The 23,744-nt window shown below is 34.8% G+C and overlaps 1 protein-coding gene across 1 annotated transcript; it reads left to right on the forward strand.

Moving 5' to 3' along the window:
- The first annotated feature begins 1,167 nt into the window (after nt 1-1,167).
- Nucleotides 1,168-22,656, forward strand: LOC110109185 (5'-nucleotidase SurE). Its single transcript, XM_020840126.2, has 10 exons — nt 1,168-1,416; nt 4,406-4,500; nt 6,360-6,427; nt 6,521-6,564; nt 7,769-7,846; nt 15,521-15,674; nt 19,539-19,718; nt 20,532-20,600; nt 20,700-20,817; nt 22,400-22,656. Exons 1-9 carry the CDS (start codon nt 1,262-1,264, stop codon nt 20,811-20,813), a joined length of 957 nt encoding a protein of 318 aa, XP_020695785.1. The 5' UTR covers nt 1,168-1,261; the 3' UTR covers nt 20,814-20,817; nt 22,400-22,656.
- The last annotated feature ends 1,088 nt before the right edge of the window (nt 22,657-23,744 follow it).

A 23,744-nucleotide genomic window follows, 5' to 3' on the forward strand; every position in this document is an offset into this window, starting at 1 on the left:
TCACTACCAACACCGACACATAATATCAACATCAAGACTTGTGCTAAACTTTTGTATCTTTGATCTCTTCTCCTCTAAGGAGAACAATTGAACATATTGCCAAAAATCTCTCAAAGATTTTTCCAATGCCTCAATGGTCATCCAACTCACACAATGGAAGTCATCATTCATTGTTCATGCCAATTATATTATATTAATGCTTCTCTAATTGCATAGATGACTATCATATATGACCTACAATATACAGTCCAGGGGCGGAACCAGCTTCAATTTTTAGGGTGGGGGGAAACTGTCATAAAAATCATGAAAGAGAATATTAGAATTAAATGTGAAGAAATATATAGATATTTAGAGCAAGTTAGGACAAAAAAAATTTTAGGGGGGGCAAAAATAATTTTTTAGGATGGGCAAAAAATTTTTTTACTCTCCTATAATTTTTTTTTTTAACTCTCCACTAGGAACCATACGGTTCCGCCCATGATCCATGATATACACTAGTAAAATCATTTCAATTTGACTAGACCTCATGCTTTTTTATCTTTTCATATTTTCACAAAAAAACAATGATGTATATGCATGGGTATGATATATATAGAAAATTAATATGATAAACTCTATTGTTAAAATTTTTAATATTCAACAAATATAAAATTAATGGTGATGACTTAGTAACCTCAAGTGTACATCTATGCTAGTGACATTGCATATTGGATTTTTCAAAAAATTAAAAAAATGCATATTGGGATGCGACTCCACCGAGCACATTGATGGAAAGATCGAAAAATTATTACGTGCAGAGTTCGGACATAGCCCGCATTCAAATTCTAATAAAATCAAGCCACGTGGCTCCGAACTCTACACTTAGGCTTCGCTTAGGTCAAATTTTTTACTTCTTCTTAAAATAAATTTTTAGTGTATAAAATTTAAAATTTTATATAAAATAATGCTTTTAAAAAATAGTAAAAAAAAAAAAAAACAGTCCAAAATGAATTTATCTGGAGAGGCCTAATGCATTGGAAGTTAAAAAATGACAGAAATTTCCATCAAACTAAAAAAAAAATTTTGGACAGCCTGATTGTCCTGGCAATTGAGGACTTCGCTTAGCAAAACGACAAGAGGGCGGTTCCAGCTGTCGAAGCTCTGGTCGTTTATTGCTGTCACGCAGGGCAGGTTGGGCGAACCAGCTCCTTTTGGTCAAGTGCTGTTTGCTTCGGTGAAGCGGGAATCAAGTTCTGTGGGGTTGCGCGGGTAGCCGGAGCGGATGGAAGCAGGATCGTACGCGGAAGCCGAAGCCACTGGCCGGCCGACAGTGCTGGTGACAAACGACGATGGGATCGATGCCTTGGGCCTGCAACACCTCGTACAGCTCCTCGTCGCCGCCAATCGATATCGCGTTCTCGTCTGTGCACCCGATGTGTGAGTCCCGTCTCCTTCATTTTTCTTATCCTTTCTTAGTTTTCTAAAATCGCTTTAATGTGTTTTACCGATTGGAGATTTTACTTTAGAATGTTGTGAGTGATTGTTCATGAGATGCTCCGAGCATCCTCAATGGTCCTGTCGTTTTGCTGTTTACCACGTTTTTTATGATCTTTTGGCATCTGCCACGTTGTCGGGATTTCTATTATATGGTTTATGATATTTAATTGTTGAAGATTAAGGCATATATCTGTAATATCTTTGTATGGATTAAGGTAGGAATGAAAATGAGTTGGTGGTTTTGTTCTATGATGAAAATGAAGGAAGGAGTAGAGTGGAAGAAAGGATTTAGATGGTCGTATTGCTACTATAAGTTTGGGCTCTGGAGAATTTTAGTAATATTAGTGGACATGTTGAGAAAGAAGAGATGAGGGAAAAAAAGTGAGTAAAGAATGGAAGGAGAAAAATAGTTATGTAGTTGTTTTAGGTTGTTTCTTACCATCATTAGTTGCAACTAATGGACTTGTTAATGGCCAGTATGGGCGGGGTAAAACATTTAGAGGGATAAGAAATGTCGGTATATTGGAAATTGTATGTTGTCTGCATGCTCGAGTACTCTATGGATCATGAAGGCCCTTTAGTGAGGCTGCTCACATGTTCTAGTGCATATTGCATGATAAAATATCTCAAATTCTGGGCAACAAGGTTGTTTGTTTTTGTATTGCCATTAAAGTTGGCTCACTTGGCTGAATGGCTCCCTTTCGAAACTTAGAAACTGCCATTATTTTTTCTTTTTGCTTTTATAGTTTATAAATCTTAAAATTTGCAAATTTGATTATTTGATTCAAAACGCCCATGTTTCTCTAATAGGTTAATTTTTATGTACATACAAGCATACATAGGATTTAAATGTTTTAAATTTGAAATATTATGTTCCATTTGCATGGACAATTGTGCTTTATAAAGAGATAAAGAGAATTGTTGGGAGACTGCATGATGTGAAACAAACATGGTGGAGTTACTTTAAGGAAATTAAAGAGAGCAAATTTTACAAAATAATCCAAAATAAAATGATCACTTATAACAAAAGATAGATCCTTAGAGTTCTCGGTTTTTAACTTGCTTAGGCATAGAAGAGTGAAATCAATCAACCAAACAATTCAAGAAACACAAAGAGTAATTGTAAAACTACGATGATAAACAAGAGTCCACGATTTAATAATGAGAACTTTCACCTTTGGAGCCCATACGCTCAACTAGTCTAGGCTTTAGCGGAAGAAGAGTCTCCACATTAGAACCGAGGTCACTCCGAGGAAGAAGGAGCCTAAGATCATCGTTCTTGGATAGGTGGCCGGAGTGGTGGAGGATGACGGCCGTCCAATGATGATCCAACGTCCCTTTGGTCTTTGCTCGTCGATCACATCTACTAAGGTGTACTGGATACGGTCGATGTAATCTTCAATCGTGTCGTCGAAATCAAAGCCCACATCAAAGAACGGTGATTGGAGGATGTCAACTTGATCTTGATTGCATGCACAAACCCAAAGTTCCATTCGGGTTCCGCCATGCATTCTTGTCGGGAGTTGATGGAGCATCCGAGAGAGGAGGGGAGGTGGTCGGCTAGGATGAAGAGGGCAGACGGGGGTGATTAGGTTTAGGATTAAAATCTGAATTAATTTCAGATTTTATCCCAAAAGGAATTAATTCAAACCCAAAATTTGAATTAGGGGATTAATTGCAATTAGTGGTGCAATTAAATGGAGAGAGAAGGGAGAGAGGTGGCCGGCCAAAGGAGAGCTGAGAGAGCAATTAGATTTATTTATGTGGGCCCTCTAGAGAACTCACAGAATAATAAAAATCTGAGAATTAATTCTTCAGCTTTGCTCTACTAGGAAAGTTCCTAAATAGATTGATGCCTCTAGTAACGTTGGATTTTACCGTTACAAGAAGAGAAGTAATCAAGAGGACATCTTTCCTAATTGGTGGGGATGTAGAATAGGAAAGGAATTAAGGGTTTTGCATTGAAGTTCAATTTTTGAAACAGGTTACTGGTGGGCAGACGCGGGTTCGGCTGTGGGAGCAGAAGGGTGGGACAGCCGGCTTCTTGGTTGCGGGGAAGGCCGCCGGTGGCTGGGCCGGCCAAGGGAGGCCGGCGGTGGAGCTTGGGTGGTGGTGGGGAATTAAAAAAAAAAAAGAAGGGGATTTCGGCTAAGTGGGGGAAGAAAAGATTGGGAAGAAAAACAAAGAAATTTCAAATGAAAAACCTTGAACACCAATCCACGGTAGAACTCACAATGAGATCTCCGACGGTCTCAACACCAATCCACCAGTAGAACTCACAAAGAGATCTCCGACGGTCTCCTCTTCAAGAACTCACAAAGAGATCTTTAGAGGTTTCATGAACTCACAAAGAGAACAAAGAGCAAATTTTCATTTCATCAAAACTAGCTATTACATAAGAAAATGACCATATAAATAGGACTCAAAATGACAAAGAAAACAAAAGACTAAAATGCCCATTGGGCTACAATAGCTACCAAATACCCATGAGGGAAAAAATGGAAAAACATAAAATAAAAATAAACTACTACATAAAATGATGAAAATACAGATCATGATCGTGGTCGTCGATCTCCGGCATCTCCTGAAGGTACATGTGTCGAAATCGCTGCTGATGTCCCCATCACTGCATGCTAAGATATTTCGTATAAATTAATTTGCTTGCTCCATTAGTCTCAATTACATTAAGGTGAAGTTGTATGCGGGGAAACAACGAAGTCATAAGCGACTTTTATCAACAATACTTGTGGATATTTTTTATTTAGTTATCATTTAAGTTATATACAAGTGACTTTGCCTTTATTGAAGTTTGACCTATTTTTGATTTGTCATCTATTTTTTTAGTGAAATGCTATACAAAAAGATGACACTAAATTTGCTAAAAAATTTAGAGCACTTATTATTGTTGTCTTCCTTAAACCATTTGTAGAGACAATTCAGGTGTAAGTCATAGCATCACTTGGCGCCGTGCTGTTTGTGCAAAGCAAGTTGAAATTAAGGGAGCTTCAGCATTTGCAGTTTCAGGTACCTTTTCTTCCTATTAACTATTGAAGGATTGTTCATGTGGGTATAACATTTAACTAGCTTGGAGGTTATATTTAATTGCTAGTCATGTCCATACATGTTATTTATGTGATTATGTCAAATTTTATTATTATGATTTATTTGTTGGTTTAATTTGAAACCTTATTGGGAATCACATATTTAAATATTACTCTGTTGTTGCATATTTTTTTGGGAAAACATTAAGGCTTAGATGAATCATTGATTTAGACAAACCATTATCTTATCACCTGATTTTTAATCTCATATATCTTTTGCTCACATTTGCAATTTGTTTAAAACATTGAACTCCTGACTACCTTGCAGAGCACAGTTGGTGTATTCTTCAACCTCAGGCCTAATAATCATGAGGGTTTGTTCCTATGGGAAAAACTGATCACTCAAAATTGAAGTAATCCTCGCCAACTCGCTTTCTATTTTGGAGAAATCTCTAAGACCTCTTCTAATCTATCTTTGAAACTCCACGTACCTCTATGTTCTTTCTTGAAACTTTGAACATGTATGAGGAGGATCAATTTGAGCTCAAATGCGCTTTCAGAGACCGCCACAGTGAATAAACACAAGTGGCCCATTTTCACTGCATGCATATGGATAATGGACTTGACTTGTACTTGAAATCTCTTCGTTTGAACTCTTATTAAACACCTAGAACCAACCAGCCTAGAAGCTAAACGGTAATAACCAACTAATTTAAAAGATATTTTACTAAAAAATCAACCTTAAAATCTTATTTTTTTGGCTGAAACTTAGTCCTTCATATTTTGTCAATGATTTTCGTGGATTGAAGTAATAGGGATGGATGGTAAAGTAGGGTTCACTTTGTCAATTTGACATACTTTCACCTACAATTATGCAAACTTGAGCTACTGAGACTTTCATAAGCAATTTGTGATTCGTGACCCATTTTTTCAGCGTTTGTGTAAGGAAAATTTGTGCTGCCTATGTGTTATACTTTTTTTTTTTTTTTTTTTTTTTTTTTTTTTTTTTCAGTTTTCCGTATAAAATGTATAGGGAAATTGTGATGTCTTTGTTGCACGTGAGGTTTCTTGTATGGTTTGACTATTATTTGCCATTTCTAATTTTTACATGATGATGTGAATTTTTTTTTTCTTTCACCCTGTACTTTTTAAACTGACGACCTTTCTTTTTGTTGCCTAATTACGAGAAGTAGAAGTGTTATTGACTTTGTCTTGACCTCATCAATCACTCCATAGATATATCATCCACACCTTTGCCTAGCCTTGATCCTGTAATTATATTAAAGTCATTGACAAGATTTCAATTTGAGTAAATGATTAAAGTTATTCCTAGATTTTTTAGTAGGTTCATTTTAGTCCTAAAAATTTTCAGGGATTTAATTCACTTCTCAACTCTCCAAATTTGAACAAGTTTGGTCCTATTGTTAACTTCACTATTTTTAAGATAAAAATAGGTGGAAAGAACCATTTCCATGAGGTTATTTTGACTTCTTAGGGTGAATCTCACTACTTAATATTAGCTGAAATTAATTTGATTGATATTGAAAAGTCTAAACGCTCTCATAGAAAGCTTCCTTCAATTTTCATCCAGGTAAATGATAATGTTGATGGTATGACCAAATTGGTTAATATTTGATTTGATGGATTAAATTGAACACCTAGAAAAATCTGGGTCTAAAATGAGCTTACCAAGAAATTTTGGAGGCCATCTTGGTCGTCTAGTTTTTTCATTTCTATGTTTATATCTTCGCATTTTGATAGTGTAATGTAAAGGAAGGCCTCTTGTCTTACCAAGCTGGATCATTGACTGCTTTAGTTAATATTTTCTGCTACACTTTACAGGGACACCTTCAGATTGTGCTTCTCTAGGAATCTCTGGAGTGCTTTTTTCTGGTTTAGTTCCTGACCTGGTAAAACTTATTTTGATATGAATACGAGTCTGACTGTTTTGGGTTTCTTTTTGCTGCTGATAAGTGACTACTATAATCTTTTAAATGATGTAGGTAGTCAGTGGCGTCAACATTGGAAACAACTGCGGATATCACGTGTCAGTTATCACATTGTTTTGCTTTTACTTTCACCATTCATACTCTAAACTTTTAAGAGAAACAACTCTAGATAATAGAGATTTTTTTTTCCTATCTTGATACGTGGTCCTAAACACCTGATGTCTTGCACTCTAACTATATATCTTGTTACGCCAGCAAGGTTGTAATGGTGCGAGTTCTGATCACATTTTGAAGTGATTGAATGTGCTGCATGTGATGATTTTACTCTTATAACACGGGGGTGTGAAACATGATTATACTATCTTGGTTTTTCTGGAATAATTAAGAAGGTTGGTATGATACACAATATCAACTTTTACACGCCACCAATGAAGACCAAGTGGTCATGGTCTAATAGATCTGTGAGCATTCGTTAACTTGCAAAACATCTCTTTGTGAGGCAACTGTTATTCATGCATAAATTGTGAACCTTAACTGGATATACCTTTCCATTTGAGCGTATTAGTTGTGATATCCATATGTTTAAATCTTTTGAAAACTTATCATAACGTGTATTCTTTTGAGATTTGTTTTTTTGTTGTCTTACAGTACGGCATATCAGGCGCTTTTGTTAATTTTTAAACCTCAGCATCTATTTCTTTATTTATTTAGGCATCATTTGGTAAAGCGAAAGCCTGTGTAGAAACTTCCGCATATAGCTAAACACTCAGCCAGCAACATGATTTGATTTGCTCTTCCTAAGAATAAGCAGACTATTACGAGTGGCTATTCCACCTTTGCGGACAGTGCCAATTTTTCTTGAAAACATGCTCTGTTGCGGTTTTAATCCCATCTATTTTACTATTAATGCCTGAGACTAGCCGACAAATTAAGGTAAAATAAGATATTTTCATATTGTTTAACCAAAATGTGATCTGGAGTTGCTACTCCTATCTTGTTTCAAAATGGGACGAACACACTTTGATATTCCCCCTATTTCATTACAATAACACAGCCTAGCTATCTTCTTTGCCTTTCTAGACAGCTTTTGGTCTACAAGTACATTCTCTTTCTTATGTATGTAAAAAATTCTTCAATTTTATTTTGAGATATACACTGCTTCCACCCCCAGAACAAAAAAAAAACCTTTCAAGTGCTAAAAGGTAAAAAAAAAAAAAATTTGTGGACTGGATGTATCTATAACTTGTACATGGAAGGCTTTTGGCACTAATTTTATCGGGCATTTCTGTTATTGCTATTCAGTGTATACTCCGGTACTGTTGCTGGTGCACGTGAGGCTTTTTTGAATGGTGTCCCTTCCATTGCCATATCATACGATTGGTGAGTTTTGATGTTTATTTATATTTTAAATTAGAATTGCAATTTATTTCATTTAATTGTCCTTTGGTGAAACAAAAAGTTTAGGCAACCATTTTATTAAATTCAATTCTCTATATTCTCTCCCTAAGGCTTTCAATCTACACATTTTATCAACCTGTCATGCATTTTTTTTGTATTCCTAGTTACACTATTATTTTTGGTAGAGCTATTAGGTCTGAAATACACTGAAAAAGGGGTAAAGTTTGGTAATAGAAGAACTTAGGCAATAAAAAAGTCACTAATTGGCAATAGCTGCAACAAAGTTGAGTGTCGCAAGAAGGAGAATGTTATTCGATATTTTGCAAAAAATAGGAAGAATGGATTGAGAGACTGATGGGGACATCAGGTCATGGAAAGTATATCAGAGACGTGGCCGACGAACTATGGTCACGATTGCGCCAATCTATTTTTGATTCATCATATGTATTTTTTTTATTTGTTTGCATTATGTATTTGTTTTATTAGCATTTCTTGTTTAACCTTACTTTAGGGTCTTGTCATATGGAAGCCCTTGGGACAATGTTGTCTTTTGTTTTCCCATAATGTATTGGACTATTTAAGTCCCTCCTCTCCTTTGAGAGCACTAATGAATGAATGATACTGAAAATTCTTACAATCTTATGTTTGTGTGAGAGTTTGAGAGCTTTGGAGAGAAATCCCTAAGAGAGGGAATTGGATCACCTACCAACCTTGGAAGTATCTGGGTTTGTGACTCGTTCTTCCCTATCTTTTCATTTCCTCTTTCTCCCTCTCTTCCTAGCAGCCGGCCACCACAAGCTCCAAGCCCCTTCCCCTCCCCTCTCGGCCAACACCCCACCACCCTCAACACCACCGATTTCCTACCCTACCACCTTAAGCCGCATGCCCACATCCAAGCCTTAGCCGCCAGCCCCCCTTGAATCCCCCATCAAAGCATGCAATCAAAGCCCTTCCTAATTTGGCCTTTATATTTTAGGTAACCCATTTAATTCATATTCAAATCAATTTGAATTTGAAATTGTTCCCTAAAATACGAAGTTCTATTTTAGGAAAATTTCTAAATCAAATCTAAATTAATTTTGAATTGGATTGGAATTAAATACTCTTCCTTAATTTGGGTTTCCCACTTAAGCAAGTATTAAAACCCTTTCCTAAACCCCCATCCTCTGCTCTATGCTGCCGGCCCCCCTTCTTGTCCCCACCACTTAATTGCTTTCCAAAATTAAGCCTCTCACTTGGGAAAGAATTCAAACCTTGCCTTCTCTCTCTTACCCACCCCCTCCCTCTCTCTAATCCTCCATAAAATCCTTCCAACTTTAGGGGATTAATTAGGGAAACGATTACCTAATTTTCCCCCGTCCTCCTCCCTTTAAAATCTGAACTATATTTTCCCCACATCCCTCTGTAACCTAGCCGGCCTTTCCTTAACCCTAACACCTTTAAAATCTGAACCTAAACTTTCCCAAGCTCCCTACCTTTGCCGGCCACTCTCTCACCCCTTCTTCCACTTAGATTCTTTGGAGAAACTTCTTTCTCCCAAGGATAATCCTAAAGGACGGCAAAGGGCCGTCTTCCACAATACTTCAACGCCACGCATCCTATGTATAACTGATCATGAACTCGACTCCGGCTTCGTCTACAACGAACAAGGCTTCGTCGATATCCTCCGATCACCTTTCTTTGATGTCAATCCGGAGGTAGATAATTCCGTCCAGGAATGCGTGGAGCGTATAATATTCACTCTTTCAGAAGCAATCGAAGAACAACTTTCCACCATTCAGTGAAAAATCACCACCATGCCAAGAAAAGGGTGAACTCTTTTCCCCTCTTCAATTTCCTTCCTACTCTCCTTTGATTGTTGTTGTATCAAGCATAAGGAAGCGTGCAAAGCTCTCTGCCAAAGCTTAGTAAACGTAGGGAATGAATGAAGAATCTCGTTGTTAATCTAGGGATGTTATTGAAATCCTCTATATTTGCTTATGTGGAATTTTATAATTATTTTGTGATCCTAACTATTATTGTGTGACTTGGCCTAAGCTAAGGCACCCCTTTCTTGTTTTCCATTTTCGTTAAGCAGCTAAGTTTAATTCTTATTGCTCTTATTTGAAAGCGTGCAAATTTTTATATTCATCATTTAAAGCATTCATAGTTCTACATCATCTGGTATCAGAGCATGATTGCATTTATGTGCCTATTAGGAAAGCTTTCTTACATGTTTAGCATTTAATTCGCATCCTGCACATTTGTTTGTTTGCATATTATTTTCTTTCACTTCTGCATAGTTCTGAGTTGTCCTAGACATTAGGATGGACCTTGAACAACTTCACCGGACTCTAGAGCTGTTGGTAGGTCAAATGAACACTATTAGCCAGCAACTCAAGAAAAATCAAGCTGACATCACTGAACTCGTAGAACGACCTTTGATTGAGGTAGGAACCACCATATTCCTTACACTTCGTCTAGATCTCCTTCCATGTATGGGGACGACACTTTTCGAGATGAGGGACCACCTTGTCCGTTTATCGAGCTCCCCACTATGGACATGATCATAATCTTGACCTGGATATTCCACTGATGAAAAATATCAAGGTTGATGCCCCAACCTTTGATGGTACCCTCAATCCTTAGCTCTTTCTGGATTGGATTAAGGGTATGGATAATTTCTTTAAATGGTACATCTCTGAGGCTAGAAAAGTTAAATTTGCTGAGATGAAACTCACTAGTAGGGCTAGTCAATTTTGGTCAAACTTAAAGAGCCTTAGAGAGTCCCAAAACGAGTATCCCATCAATGATTGGTAGTCGAATAAGCATGAGCTCAAGTAGAAGTACTTGCCTCCCTCGTACTTCCCCAGGCTTGGATAGGTGGAATAGGTTGACTCAGGACAACAAACCGGTCTAGGATTACATCGCATCTTTTGATGACTATCTGATTCATTGCAAAGGGGAGACCTCCACTACCCCCGTGCAAATTTTGTCCATATTTCGTACCGTGTTGTGAGAGAATCTTCGCACGTACGTCACCTTGCGTATCCGCTTATGTCGGACTCCCGGAACCCACACGGAACTCAAGTTCACACGAACATTGCGTGTTTTTCTCTTATTTGTGTGAGTACAATACTCCCATGATTCGCCTATTTGTGTGAGCTGTCTCGACTCAAAACCCTACTCTCGATCAAACCTCTAACAAAATGTTTGCGCGTCTCCTTGCACAGGACCACCCCGATTTCTATGCCGCCTTGCTCGTTCTGACTGTTCCTAGCCTGTGTCAATCACTAAAGCCCACAATCTCCTATAAACCCTCCGCTCTAACCTTTTTCGAATGCCATAGCCTTCTCCTGCCAGCTTGCTTCGTCCGACACTATACACAAGAACACCCTAGTTCGTAAGATCGAACTCATACGAGCGGTCTTGTGTGCTTGTCTCCACGACGAGTATACAACCTCCACTTTGTATCTTGAACTAAAATTCTTCCCAACTGCAAGTGCATAATGTTTCATAACTTTCACTCTTCTATAATGTATAATCTTGTCTACTATTGCCCATGAATACAAAGAATTGGGGCAATGGTATGTATAATAATAATAATAATAATAAAAGAGGGATAAGCTACTAGGTGCAAATTGAAGACTCTTGCCATTAATCTTAGATCTGGGTATGGGAAGATTTTAAATTCAAGCCCTCACGCCATTGATCTTAGATTCGATTGGGATGGTTTCAAACTCAAGCCCTCGCGCCATCGATCTTAGATCTGGCCGGGATGAAGTCTAATTGAAGCTCTCATGCCGTTGATCTTAGATCTAGCCGGGATGAAATTCACTCGAAGCCCTCATGCCGTCGATCTTAGATTCGGTCGAGATGAAATTAACTTCAAGTGCCGTCTCGACTCTCGACCTCCCCCATAGGGAGGGGATGCCGGGAGGCTGGCGAAATTGCCCCGAGAGACTGCCAAATGTCCACAAGATTGGAGAGTGATGATTAAATTAATTAACTTATTAACATAAATTTAAAATTCTAATTAATAAAATAAATTAATTTAATTGGAGAAAAATTAAAAACTTAGTTTATTTTAACTAAATCATTTATTAATTAAAATATAATTAATTTAAAATACAAATTCAATTAAAACTTCCAGCATAAGACCTTAATTAAAATTCACCTAATTTAATAAACTTTAATAATTTATTTAACTCTATTTAAATAAAATTTAATAATTAATCAATTAATTTAAAATTTAATTAAGTAACCAATTAAAAATTCAAATAACTAATTATAATCATTTTAAAATTCAAAATTCATTAATCATTTTAAAATTTAAAATCTTACCAACCAATTTTTTTAAACCCAATTAAATAAACGAAATAAAATAAATGCATAATTAACAAATGTTTATACTACCAAACTTTAAACACAACTCAACACTAAACTCAACAAACTCAAACCAAACACAACCATAGATGTCAATGGCGCAAAATATTGCGCGCCGTGGCGCACGGCGCGGCGCGGCGCATCTACGGCGTCATGTGTATGGCGCGGGGCAAATGTTCAAAATGGCACGCGCTATTTGCGCCACATGTGCGCTATGGCGCATGGCGCAAGGCACAAAATAGCGCTCGCCATTTGTTTTAATTTTTTTTAATGTAATTATAAATATTTTTTTAAGATAATATATTTTCTAATTTTTAAATATATTAAAAGAATTAAGATAAATGTTAGATTTCATATTATTATCTTTTTAATGCTATTTGCTTTCATTTAAATATATTTTAGTTGTATAAAGATTGACTACTTATTGGAATTGAAATTATGTTGGATTGTTATTTATTTATATTGTCGTTGTTTGCTTGTTATTATAATAGTTTGTCTTTCAATTTAATTATATTTCATATTCATGCTTCTTATTTTATAATTATTTTATAATTTGCGCCATGTTCAAAATGGCGCGCGCCGCGCCGTGCGCTATGCGCCATGGCTCAATTAGGATCTTTGCACCATGGTGCGCCATTCGTCGTTAACAAGTATGAATACAACCCAAACCAAACACAACTCAAACCTAAACTCAAGCTCAAACTCAACTCAACCAACTCAAACTCAAAACACACTCAACAAACACAAACTCTCAAACTTAAACACAGCTCAAACTCAACCAACACAACTCCACTCAATTCAACTCTCAATCAATACCCATGTAACCTCTTCAATACTCCTAAGTAAGCTCTTACAGGCACAAAACTCCAGGCACAAAACTCCAGGCACCTGTAAGTTAACGAACCAAAATTGATTAACATCAAAATAACTGCTAAAGAAAGAAAACCAGGCTAAAGAAAGTAGAACATGCTACTGGTACAATAAAGTAATTACCGATACAATCTATGGTACTGAAAGAAAAAAGAGTAGGGTACTATAGCAGATACACTAGTGTCAAACAACAATAACTGATGGCTGGTAAGTGTCGGGTTAGTAAGCAACTTAAAGCTAAAGGTCTAGTGTCAAGCTAGCAAGCAACCACAAACTAAAGTATTTACGGGTAAATTCTAATCTACCCTAAACACAGACAACATGCTACTTCCTAAGGGAAGCAGTAAGTCCTGCAAATCTATAGACAATTTTGAAGGGAGTCTTAAGACTTGTTAACCAACCAAATTAATGACCATCTTAGTATAAAGGGCTAGGTTGTAAGACCCATTTTTAGACATCTTTCAAAAGAATTTGTAAGGCTTGTTATTTGAGAGAAACTTCTAAGATAAATATTAAACTCTCAAATTAAATTTGAACTAATGGGTAGCTTAGCCTATAGGGCTAGGTTGTTAGACTCGTTAACGGGCAATGTCTAAGTAAAGTCTTATGACCCACACGTGAGTGAAATCACTAAATAAATTGCGAGACCCTAAATTCAAACAAACAAAACTAATAGACAGCTTAGCCTATAAGGGCTAGGTTGTAAGGTCCACCAGTGAACTACTTCTAATATAGGCCACACGCTCTACGGGCTACTTTTGATGAAAGCCATAAGTTCTGACCCAAATTCAAACACTCGACTCCTTCTAAGAAGAAGCCGTAAGACCCGTTTCAATTCATACTTTTGGGTAACTTCTAAACGAAGTTATAAATCCCAAACCAAAGATAACTTATGGGTATTCTAATAGATCTAAACCCCAAACTACTTTTTTTCAAACCTAAACTAAATTAACTTCATCTAATCACTTCAATTTATTCGGGATCCCTGAGAGGAAGCAATCCATGACTGCTAATCAGATTCCCTCGACACTACGGTAAACGATTGCTAATGTTGGTAAACTGAAACTTTTGGTATACCTAAGATGACGGAACAATGAGATCTTGATCGAGTTTACCTCCATTTTTTCCTATAACTGAGACTAAAACACCTAAATTATTCATCATTAATCGAGAGTTCTCTCTTACGTATTAAGATGAGTAATTAATTATAAGTGCTTGCACTCATAAGAAGTAAGGGCCCGGATCTAACTAAACCCTGATACTACTCTCAGATGAAATCTGGTTAATTACAATTTGACTCGAGAAAGATGGAATCTTATAGCTTCAAAGCGGGGTTCATGCCAACACATTATTTTTTTCTTGAGCCAACATAAACCACTGGAGCCCCTAAGACAGCCTCAGATCAATAGAGAATATAAAGCTAGATAGGAATGTCAATAGGTCACTGAAGTTGCTAAGAAGAGTCCAATCATAGAGGGAATCCACTAGTAATTTTCTTGGTAGTTGTAGTATAGAGTAATGATCCAACTACAAATCAAACTTTACATGTGATAACATCCTAGGCATGTTCATATATATTCTTATTAAATCAACAATAATAAAAATAAATCAAAACATAAAAAAATTATGTAAGTGTTCAACTTTTTGATTGGTCGTATTAGGGGTGTAAACGAGTCTGAGTCGAGTATTGACCTTATTGAGCTCGACTCGTCATATATATAGTCGGCTCGAACTAGAGCTCGAGCTCGAATTCAAGCTTGTCCCACAATAAATGTGCTCGAGCCGGCTCGCGAGCCTCGACGGGATTTTAAAATTTAGGCGGGATTTTTTAAAATATAGTCGGGACTTAAAAATATTTACATTTAATAAATATGTTTAATATTTATTATTAATTTTTAAATATTTAAATTTAATAAATAAAATAAAATTATTTAAAAAATATTAATAATTATTCGAGCCGGCTTGCAAGCTCATGAGCCGAGCCTCATCAAGCTCGAACTCAACTCGTGAGCTTGATAAGCTTGGATCGCAAGCCCATAAATAAGTCGAGCTCGAGCCGGGTCGGCTCACTTACACCCCTAGGTCGTATGGTGATCCATTTTACCTTTTTGCCAGCTGTAAACTTTGAGCTTCGCATCAATTATCTTCTGGTCAGGCAATATGGTGAATAAGAACCCTAGGGCTTGGAGGATTGATACTATTGTTCATGTTTAAGAATTAATCTATGTATCCCATAGATTTAATTTGCTGATAGTTGTTTTGTGAAGAATATTGTTGGCATTTCAAGTAGATTTGGGTTGGCTTAATATTATACTTCTATTGCCGTTGTGGTCACCATTATTTTATTTTTGTTCGTCTTCATGCTAGATTACTGGAGTATTACCATCATCATCTGTGGCTCTTTTTTGGCTGTCATTTCAGGGTTGGAGGTAAGAGCAACGTTCAGGATCTCAAACTAGCTGTAGAGGTATGCTTGCCAGTAATAAACGCTGTATTGACTGAATTGAAGAATAAGACATATCCCAAAGGATCATTTTTGAATATAGACGTGCCAACAGATGTAGCTAATCATAAGGTAATCTTTAAACTATGGTACATAATGGTTGGAATGATTAAATGTACAATAGTTGTTCATCTAATACAACTCTAGTATATTTTAGCTGCAAATAATTTGGGCAGTTGGTTCCCTGAATTATCACATTTTATTGATTCGGTTCTGTCCCAGTAACATGAATGTTGTCTGTATTCTTTTATATTTTTATGTTTGGGGTATTTTGGTGTAAAAGAAGCGTTAAATAGCCAACAAAAAAAATTCTATGGGATCGTAGCAAACTTCAATTTATAGGTCAGATTGTTCAAGCGCAGTTATGACAAGTTTCTAAATTTTGCTTTGCATATATCAGAATAGTAGTGATATGAAGAGTTTCACCATTATCTATCGGTCAACATACATATTTGTTTATGATAACTAATTGATACATGAACTACCTGATAATTTATCTGTTTCATTAAAGATCATAAGATAGGGTATCCCTGGTTTAGAGCATGCATTATCATCTCTTTTTAACAATGCAAACATTACGTAGCAGTGGAAGAGTTCTAGCTCAAACAGCCGCTTTATGTTATTACCTCAAAGCTTTTCAAGCCCCTACACTGTTTCGGTGGACTGCTTTATTATTACTATTATTATTATTATTACCACCATCATCATCATTCTTCTTCTTCTTGTTCTTGTGTTTCATACAATTTTTGTTATGTGCCATGGTTCTCTCCTTGAGTATGACGTTGGGATGGTTTATTTCACATTTATTTGGATCAATTATTATGTTTCTCGTGATTTTATCTCTAATTTTCTTGTTCATCGGGCTGCTTTGGATAAGAATTAATGAGTTGTAAGTTTGGCTGAAATTAATTTTCTATTTATGGATTTTAATTTAATTATGGATTAAGCTAATTCTACACCAATCTTATTTACTAGCTTAGAGGATGAGGAATTTATAAATAGATGTTTTGAGGCTTATAATGGAAGAACTTTTGGTTGAATAAACTATAAAGTTTATTTTTTAATTTTAATTTATATGTATAAGTTGGACGTTTGATTTCTTTGAGTACGGTGTAAGTGTGACTACTTGATTCCAAAGAAAGTCTTCTCCTTGTATCGATGTGATGCTTAATTTTCTTTATTTTTGTAGTTTGTCTTGTGTTCTCATTTCTTCTATATAATTTGATATTGGCCTGATGAACATGCTCTTGATTTTGTTCATATTTAGCACATCAAAAATTAAATTACAATTGCTCTTTGATTTTTTATTATTCTAAATCCTTGTTGAATTTCTGGGATGATTTCGATCATATCCTTATCGATTGGTTTTAATTCAAGTTTTGCTTATTAAATTTACAGTAAATAAGTTGTTAAATTAGTTGGCGTTTGTGATATGTGAATTCTCAATTTTCTTTGCATTCTGCCATTCTATACCTCACACTAGTTGCATTAAAAAACTAAATATGAATTGCTCTGCATTAAATTGTCTTCAGAGTTTATAGCAATTAAATGTAGAACATATTAATTAGGTCAATAAAAAAAGTGAGAAATGATGTAAACATGATGGGCACATATAGTTTGAAAATATGTTCATAAATTCAATGCAAGCTATAATCTTAGAAGAATTTTCAGAATTGATCAATAATTGGGAAGATTTACTTGAAATATAAATTTTTTGTTCCTCAAATAGTTGATTGTGTCAAATAAAAACTTATGGGATATGCTCAATCATTTGTGAAATTTTACTACTAAGGCTTCGTTTGGGATGACTTTCTTGCTACTTTTTAAAGCACCTTTTTAGTACAAAATTTTTAATTTTTTAATTAGAAAGTTGCTTTAAAAAGCAGTAAAAAAGCCATTCCAAACGAAGCATAAGTCTTCATGGGTTCATATGGTACGTATATTTAAGAGGCAATACTTATAATTTGGTGTGATTATGTGGATCAATTACTTGATCAATTTAGGGATTGTAAATAAGGTGAATATGATGCGTTTGAGTATTATGCAAGGTTATTTGTATTTTAGCTAAATATTTTTTGCCTTTAAGTTTATTTTTTATTATTATTTGTTAATTTAAATATCTTAACCATGAGGATGAAATAAGCCACAATTCATAAAAAATATTGTTTGAGGTTTTGTGCATTACTTTGGATGTACAACTATTTCTTATTAGGATTATTGCACCTGTGTTGAACTTAAGGAAAACTCAAAAAACATTTTATCTAAAGCCTTGAAAAAATGCACAAACGTAAGAATCAAGTATGGCAATCTCGTTGGAGAAATTTTATTTCATGAATACTCCTTTTTGGATGTTTTACTTAGAAAATTGTTTGATATTGCAATGCAAATTAAAATTCAAAAACAAATTTAAATTTGCATTTGAAATAGATTATATACATATACATGAAATTTGATGTATGCTTAAGCATGAGTCAAAATTTGAATATAAAATTGGAATTGAGCACAGGATCAAATCTAAATATAAACTTCCAATAAAAATTGAATCTATTTATGAATGTGAAGATAATCCAATCATGTTTTATGTAAGTGATAAATTAAATGTGCAATATTAAAACATAACGTTGATGAATTATTAGTTGATGTTGTTCCCGTGATGGATGATCAAAATGTTGACTTTATGTTTGGTTCATTGTTTTTTGTCATACCAATTCATAAAAAAAACTTTATTGAGATAGTTAAGCTGCAACAATATTTCAGGGGATTCATTAATAATGAATGCCTTAAAATAAATCTAAAATTTAAAACTTAATTTTAAATTATGGGGTTTAAACTTGGCTATAACTAATTTTCTCTTTTAGGATTTTTATTTAAACTTGGATTAGGATGATTCTATGCCAACTATATCTGCTAGCTCAGGGAATGAGGAATTTACAAATACATATTTTAAGGCATGTAATGATATAATTTTTGGATGAACAAATTGTCTTTTTAGTTTTCAATCATATATGTGCAAGTTGGATGTGTAATTCCTTCAAGTGTGATATAGATGCAACTGCTTGATTTTTGGGGAGATCATCTCTTGTACTGGTGCAAGGCCTTATTTATCTTATTTTGGTGCTTTCGTTCCTTCTTATTTGTTTCTGCATAATTTGATATTTTCTTGACTAGTACTCTTGATTTTATTCAAATTTGGTACATAAAAAATTTAATTTGTGAAGTTAAATTACAAATTTTTGCTAATTTTACATGTTTCTACTTTTTAAATCATTGCTGAATTTATCGGATTATTTCAATCAATTTGTTCTCAGTTGTATTTTAATTCAAGTATTGTCTGTTTACACTTAAAAAAATCAAGTTTAATTAATTTTTGATTTTTTGATCTATGAATCCTCTAATTTCCTTTGAATGAATTCATATTAAACAACATATTAATTGTATTAGAAAATATTAATCCTGTACTGCCCTACATCACTTTGGACATCTATTTGGTGAGAATATTCTTCTTGTTTTATGTTAAGAAGGAAACTATACCCCTAGCCATTAATCATGCTCTAGATTTCAATGCCAGTGACCAGAAGGATTATTCTATTTTGTACTTGATCATTTTGACTTAGGGTAAGGCTTCCTAGTTGTGTCTCTCTAGAGGATCTTTGTATCTTTGCAAGTTTTCTTTCATCTACTAGTAAAGTACAAGTGTTTGGGCGAGTTTTTCTCCATTTTCCTCTCAGGTTTTCTCTGTTTTGGTTCAGATTTTACTGTTTTCTTGCTGTAAACAGCAGAAATTATCACCATTTGCTTCAGACTTTGATTAGGAACTACTTGAAATCAAGTATTTCCTATCATTTTCATCTCCATGTTTTTGTTCATAAATTTGAAGATCATAAGACCGATGCATTTGAATAATCTATTTCTCTACTTTATTGTTTTTGCCAGTAGGGTTTCAAGATAACAAAACAGGGTACATATATGATAAGGATTGGGTGGAAGCAGACTCATGTCAATACACCAGCTACAGAAAGCTATCAAACAGCAAGCATTGAGGGAAATACTGTTGTGGACACTGAAATGGATGTTGTTTCAGCTCCATTGCAGGATCAGCTTTTGTTCAAGAGATCGGTAAGTTTATCCTCTCTTCCAGCCATGTGCTGCTCGAACAACAATAATATATCATATACTAAAAGACTAACATGGCACTGAATTTCTGATGATATTGCAGTACATTTTGATTTCGGAACAGGGCATGTGCAGCATATTAGATAAGACCCATGTAGCACCAAGAACCTGTATCAAATAATCAAAACAGACAATAATAACAACCAAAGCAGCAGATGGCTGCAAATAACTGTAAAATAAAAAGCTAGCAATTAGTGGAGTGGAGCTTGGTTGTTGACTCTTAGTTGTTGATCACATTCAGTTTATGTTTAAATGTGCGACCTCATGACTCCACATCAAATTTGTGACGATCATGGTTTCAGTTTTGTTAAGGAAACTTTGATTTCTTAAATGATTTAGCTTTTTGCCATCGTATGTGATATTTTTTTCTCATGGTAACTTCTGTATCATCCTGTATGGTATCACTATAATGATTTCACCTCAAAAGTTTTAACTAACTTATGGAATAGGCGTAAGAGGTTCTTTAGCTTGTTTAATTTTCAAGCTTTATGTCTAACATCGTCTCTATGATGATATCCTTTTATGATGTTGCTTTGGCCATTTTTATATTATCATAACTTCCAAATATTTTTTATACAAATTTTAAATTGAATTTTTCCTATAGCCTAATCCTTCATATGCCATAGTGGTTAAGCTCATTTTCTAAATATATGTTTTCTGTTCTGCAATTCCCATCTCAAATTACAAACACAAAGGTTCTTTTTCTATAACAGTTTCTTTTGATCAATCTAAACAAACTTTTATATGTTACAACAGGTTTCACGTTTGAGCTTTGAACAAAAAGATGATGAGGACACGGACTACTGGTCTCTCCAAAATGGCTACGTTAGTTTTTTTTTTTTTCTTCTAGTGTTTTACTTTTCTAGTGCATGCCTGCTTAGATGCGTCTATAATTAACTGAAATTGCACTTTAATCTATTGCAGGTTACAATTACACCCCTTGGTGCCCTTTCGCTGACAGAAATAGAGGATGTAACTTACTTCAAAGATTGGTTGAGGCATTTGGTTGATTATTCAACATCCTCGTCATCTTTATAGAAAAGTCAGTTTCATTGATCCGTGTCTCAATTATTTTCTTTTCCAGATTTATATTAAAATCTGTTTTCAGGATACTTCTGATCATACCACATCTTTCATATTCAAGTAACATGTTTATTCATTGTAGTAAATTTGGTTTATTGATATGTTCATATCAACATCTTCAAAATCTTTACATAAAACTCTATTTCGTTTATTTTTTCCCAACTTTTAAACATGTAACCGTGGTTCATCCTTTTTTTTCACCTATTTTTTCAACATCGATTATATCTAGCCATCTTATTTGTGCATCCATTTATCCGTCTTGTTTGAATCAAACTTGTTTCTATTCTTTCCCATTTTTATCTTAACGACTGTTGTGTCTAGTTTATTTTATTTCTTTTTAATTTTTTCGTCATTTTGTTTAAATTTTTCGTCAACCATCTTTTTGATCTCATTTTTATTTTATTCTTGTTCTGGTCAAACTACCTAATGTGTCATCAATAACATATTAACCACCACAAAGTACTTGCTTGTGCAATATGAATGCATGCTATGGTTCTGGTGATCAGGTTTTTTATTTTGGAAATTATAAATCTAAATCTGCATTAAAAAAATGCAGGTTTCGTATTAAATCCAAACCATCTCCAACTAGTTAGAAATTAAAAAAGTATATATCAAAATTCAGTGCAGATTCAAGACAAAACTTGCATTATATATATTCATTTTAATTCACCATCATTAAACTAATGCATATGCATGTGATTCAGTATGAGCCTCAATCATATGCAGTCAACACAATGCACGTAAAAGATCATTTTATGATATTTTTCATTTTAACATAAAAAATATTTATATATGGAGTGGAAAATTTTATTATGGAAAAAAAAACCTATTTCGTTTGCTAGTTTATACTTGTTGACGAGATTGGAGCAAATTGCTGTTAATATTTTCACTGTGTGGTATCATTGCTGATTAGGAATGAGGGACTTCTGGGTGACCTTCATGTAGAAGCTACATAGAAGCAAATATCTGGTGATCACCATGGATATCATGATGGTTAAAACTTGTTCAATTAGTTGTTTTCTTCGGCAATTTCTCAGGGGCGGAACCAACCATAATTTTCGGGGGGGCGCGGGCAGACTTATAAGTAAATGTTGGCATATATGTTGGGGGTCCAAGTTGGCAGCGCCCCCTGGCGGGGTTCGACCTGCCCGGTCAGGTAGCGGCGTCAAGGGGCAGCGCCCCTGCGGGGGTTTCCGGGGGCAGCGCACCCGAAACAAGTTTTGATTTACTATTTCTCTTTGTATTTGGTTCATCATTCCCTAATAATAACACATCTACACAATGTATTTAATTATATTGGGGGCAATTGCCTAAAGACCATAGTATTTTAATATTTTTAGGGGGGCAATTGCCTAAAAACCCTTGTAATAAAGACTTAAAAATAGATTGAAGGGGGACAAATTACCTAAATAATAGTATAATGAACAAAAATAAATAAATACTGGGTTTTATGGCACATTATCTTCACTAAATTAAGTCTGTGTTTTTTCCTTTCTAGTAACTTTAAACTTATCCTGATTGTATGCTATCTTTCCTTACAGGATGCATCAAATTATTACTTGTAGAAGACTGAAAAATTACATGGAGTTGCTCTTATAAATTCAGTTTTCGCAGACATTTGTCTTCCCAACTTATGAGCCCTTGTGGTACCATCTGCTTCATTTTCAATTTATTTATCAAACTTTTGTTCCATGCTATCTTATGCAACTTCCGATTTCTCACAATAAAGTGTGATTGTACGAGCAAAGAACACCGTATTGTCATTGGACTTCTTGCAAGGCATGATTTTTTTTTATTCGAAAGGTCATATGTCAGTAAAGATTTTGAATTTCTTGTCAATATTCTAGGATCAATATTTACCGACATCAAAATTGTGTTTTGGCACTCAATATTTTCATAACTTTAGATATAAAATTTAGATGATTGATACTTGGGAAATTTTGTGTGGTTAGGATAGCTGAATTTTCGTTACCTGATGGTTTGTAAAGCTTTTTGAGCTATAAATTTAGGCTTCGTTTGGGATGGCTTTCCTGTTGCTTTTAAAGCAGTTTTTTAATAAAAAATTTAAATTTTTTACTAAAAAATTACTTTAAGAAGCATCAAGAAAGTCGTCCCAAACGAAGCCTTAGGGGCTCATATAATAATGCAGTAAATAAAGATGAGTTAGTCCTTTTTCTTTTCTTCCCTTGAGAGTCACGTGAGAACTATATGTGGTGCAGGTCCTGAGAATTGTTGACTAAGGTTAATTGGGCCGACCTGAACCAGACCTGCTTGAGCAAAGGTTTTAAGTTCAATAAATTGATTTGATCTGACCTATATCACCTAGGGTTTGCTTTCATGCTTTCCTGTTGTTATATATGCATTGATTTGATTTTAACTTGGACAAAAAAACTGTTCAAAGATTGAAATATCCTCTTTCTTACCCTTCAGTTTTCTCTAAAGTTTGGTTACTGTTAGGCCAAAAACTAATACTAACTTCTCAGATTCAATGGAGAAATTTGTATCTTTGTGTCCATTGTTAGTATGATTATTTTACTATATTTATTTGTTGGTAGTTAGATTTTGGGAAGCTGATTATCAATTATCAAAGATAGGCTTCATCTCTTAGACATGGAAAGAGAATTTTATCTCAGTACTGTTCTTGATAGGAATGCAGATGATATGCTTTGTTATACCACTATTTACTATTAGTTCCCATAGATTTTCAGTCAAATCACTCATAGAGATTGAGAGAGAGAGAGAGAGAGAGAGAGAGAGAGAGAGAGAGAGAGAGAGAGAGAGAGAGTATTGCTTGATATGAATTTTCTATACAAGTTATAAACAAGAAGGAATCAAATACAATTGCTGTTGATTAATCAATAATGTTAGTTCCTATGTTGCGATCTT

Source organism: Dendrobium catenatum, unplaced genomic scaffold (genome assembly GCF_001605985.2).
Source record: "Dendrobium catenatum unplaced genomic scaffold, ASM160598v2 fragScaff_scaffold_1520, whole genome shotgun sequence".
NCBI lineage: Eukaryota > Viridiplantae > Streptophyta > Magnoliopsida > Asparagales > Orchidaceae > Dendrobium > Dendrobium catenatum.

Bases quoted from the DNA above. Each gene is read 5' to 3' on its own strand.
- LOC110109185 (XM_020840126.2), top strand. From the start codon at position 1,262: ATGGAAGCAGGATCGTACGCGGAAGCCGAAGCCACTGGCCGGCCGACA. The intron at 1,417-4,405 runs GTGAGTCCCGTC...AACCATTTGTAG, and splicing joins CTCGTCTGTGCACCCGATGT to AGACAATTCAGGTGTAAGTC. The intron at 4,501-6,359 runs GTACCTTTTCTT...TACACTTTACAG, and splicing joins TTCAGCATTTGCAGTTTCAG to GGACACCTTCAGATTGTGCT.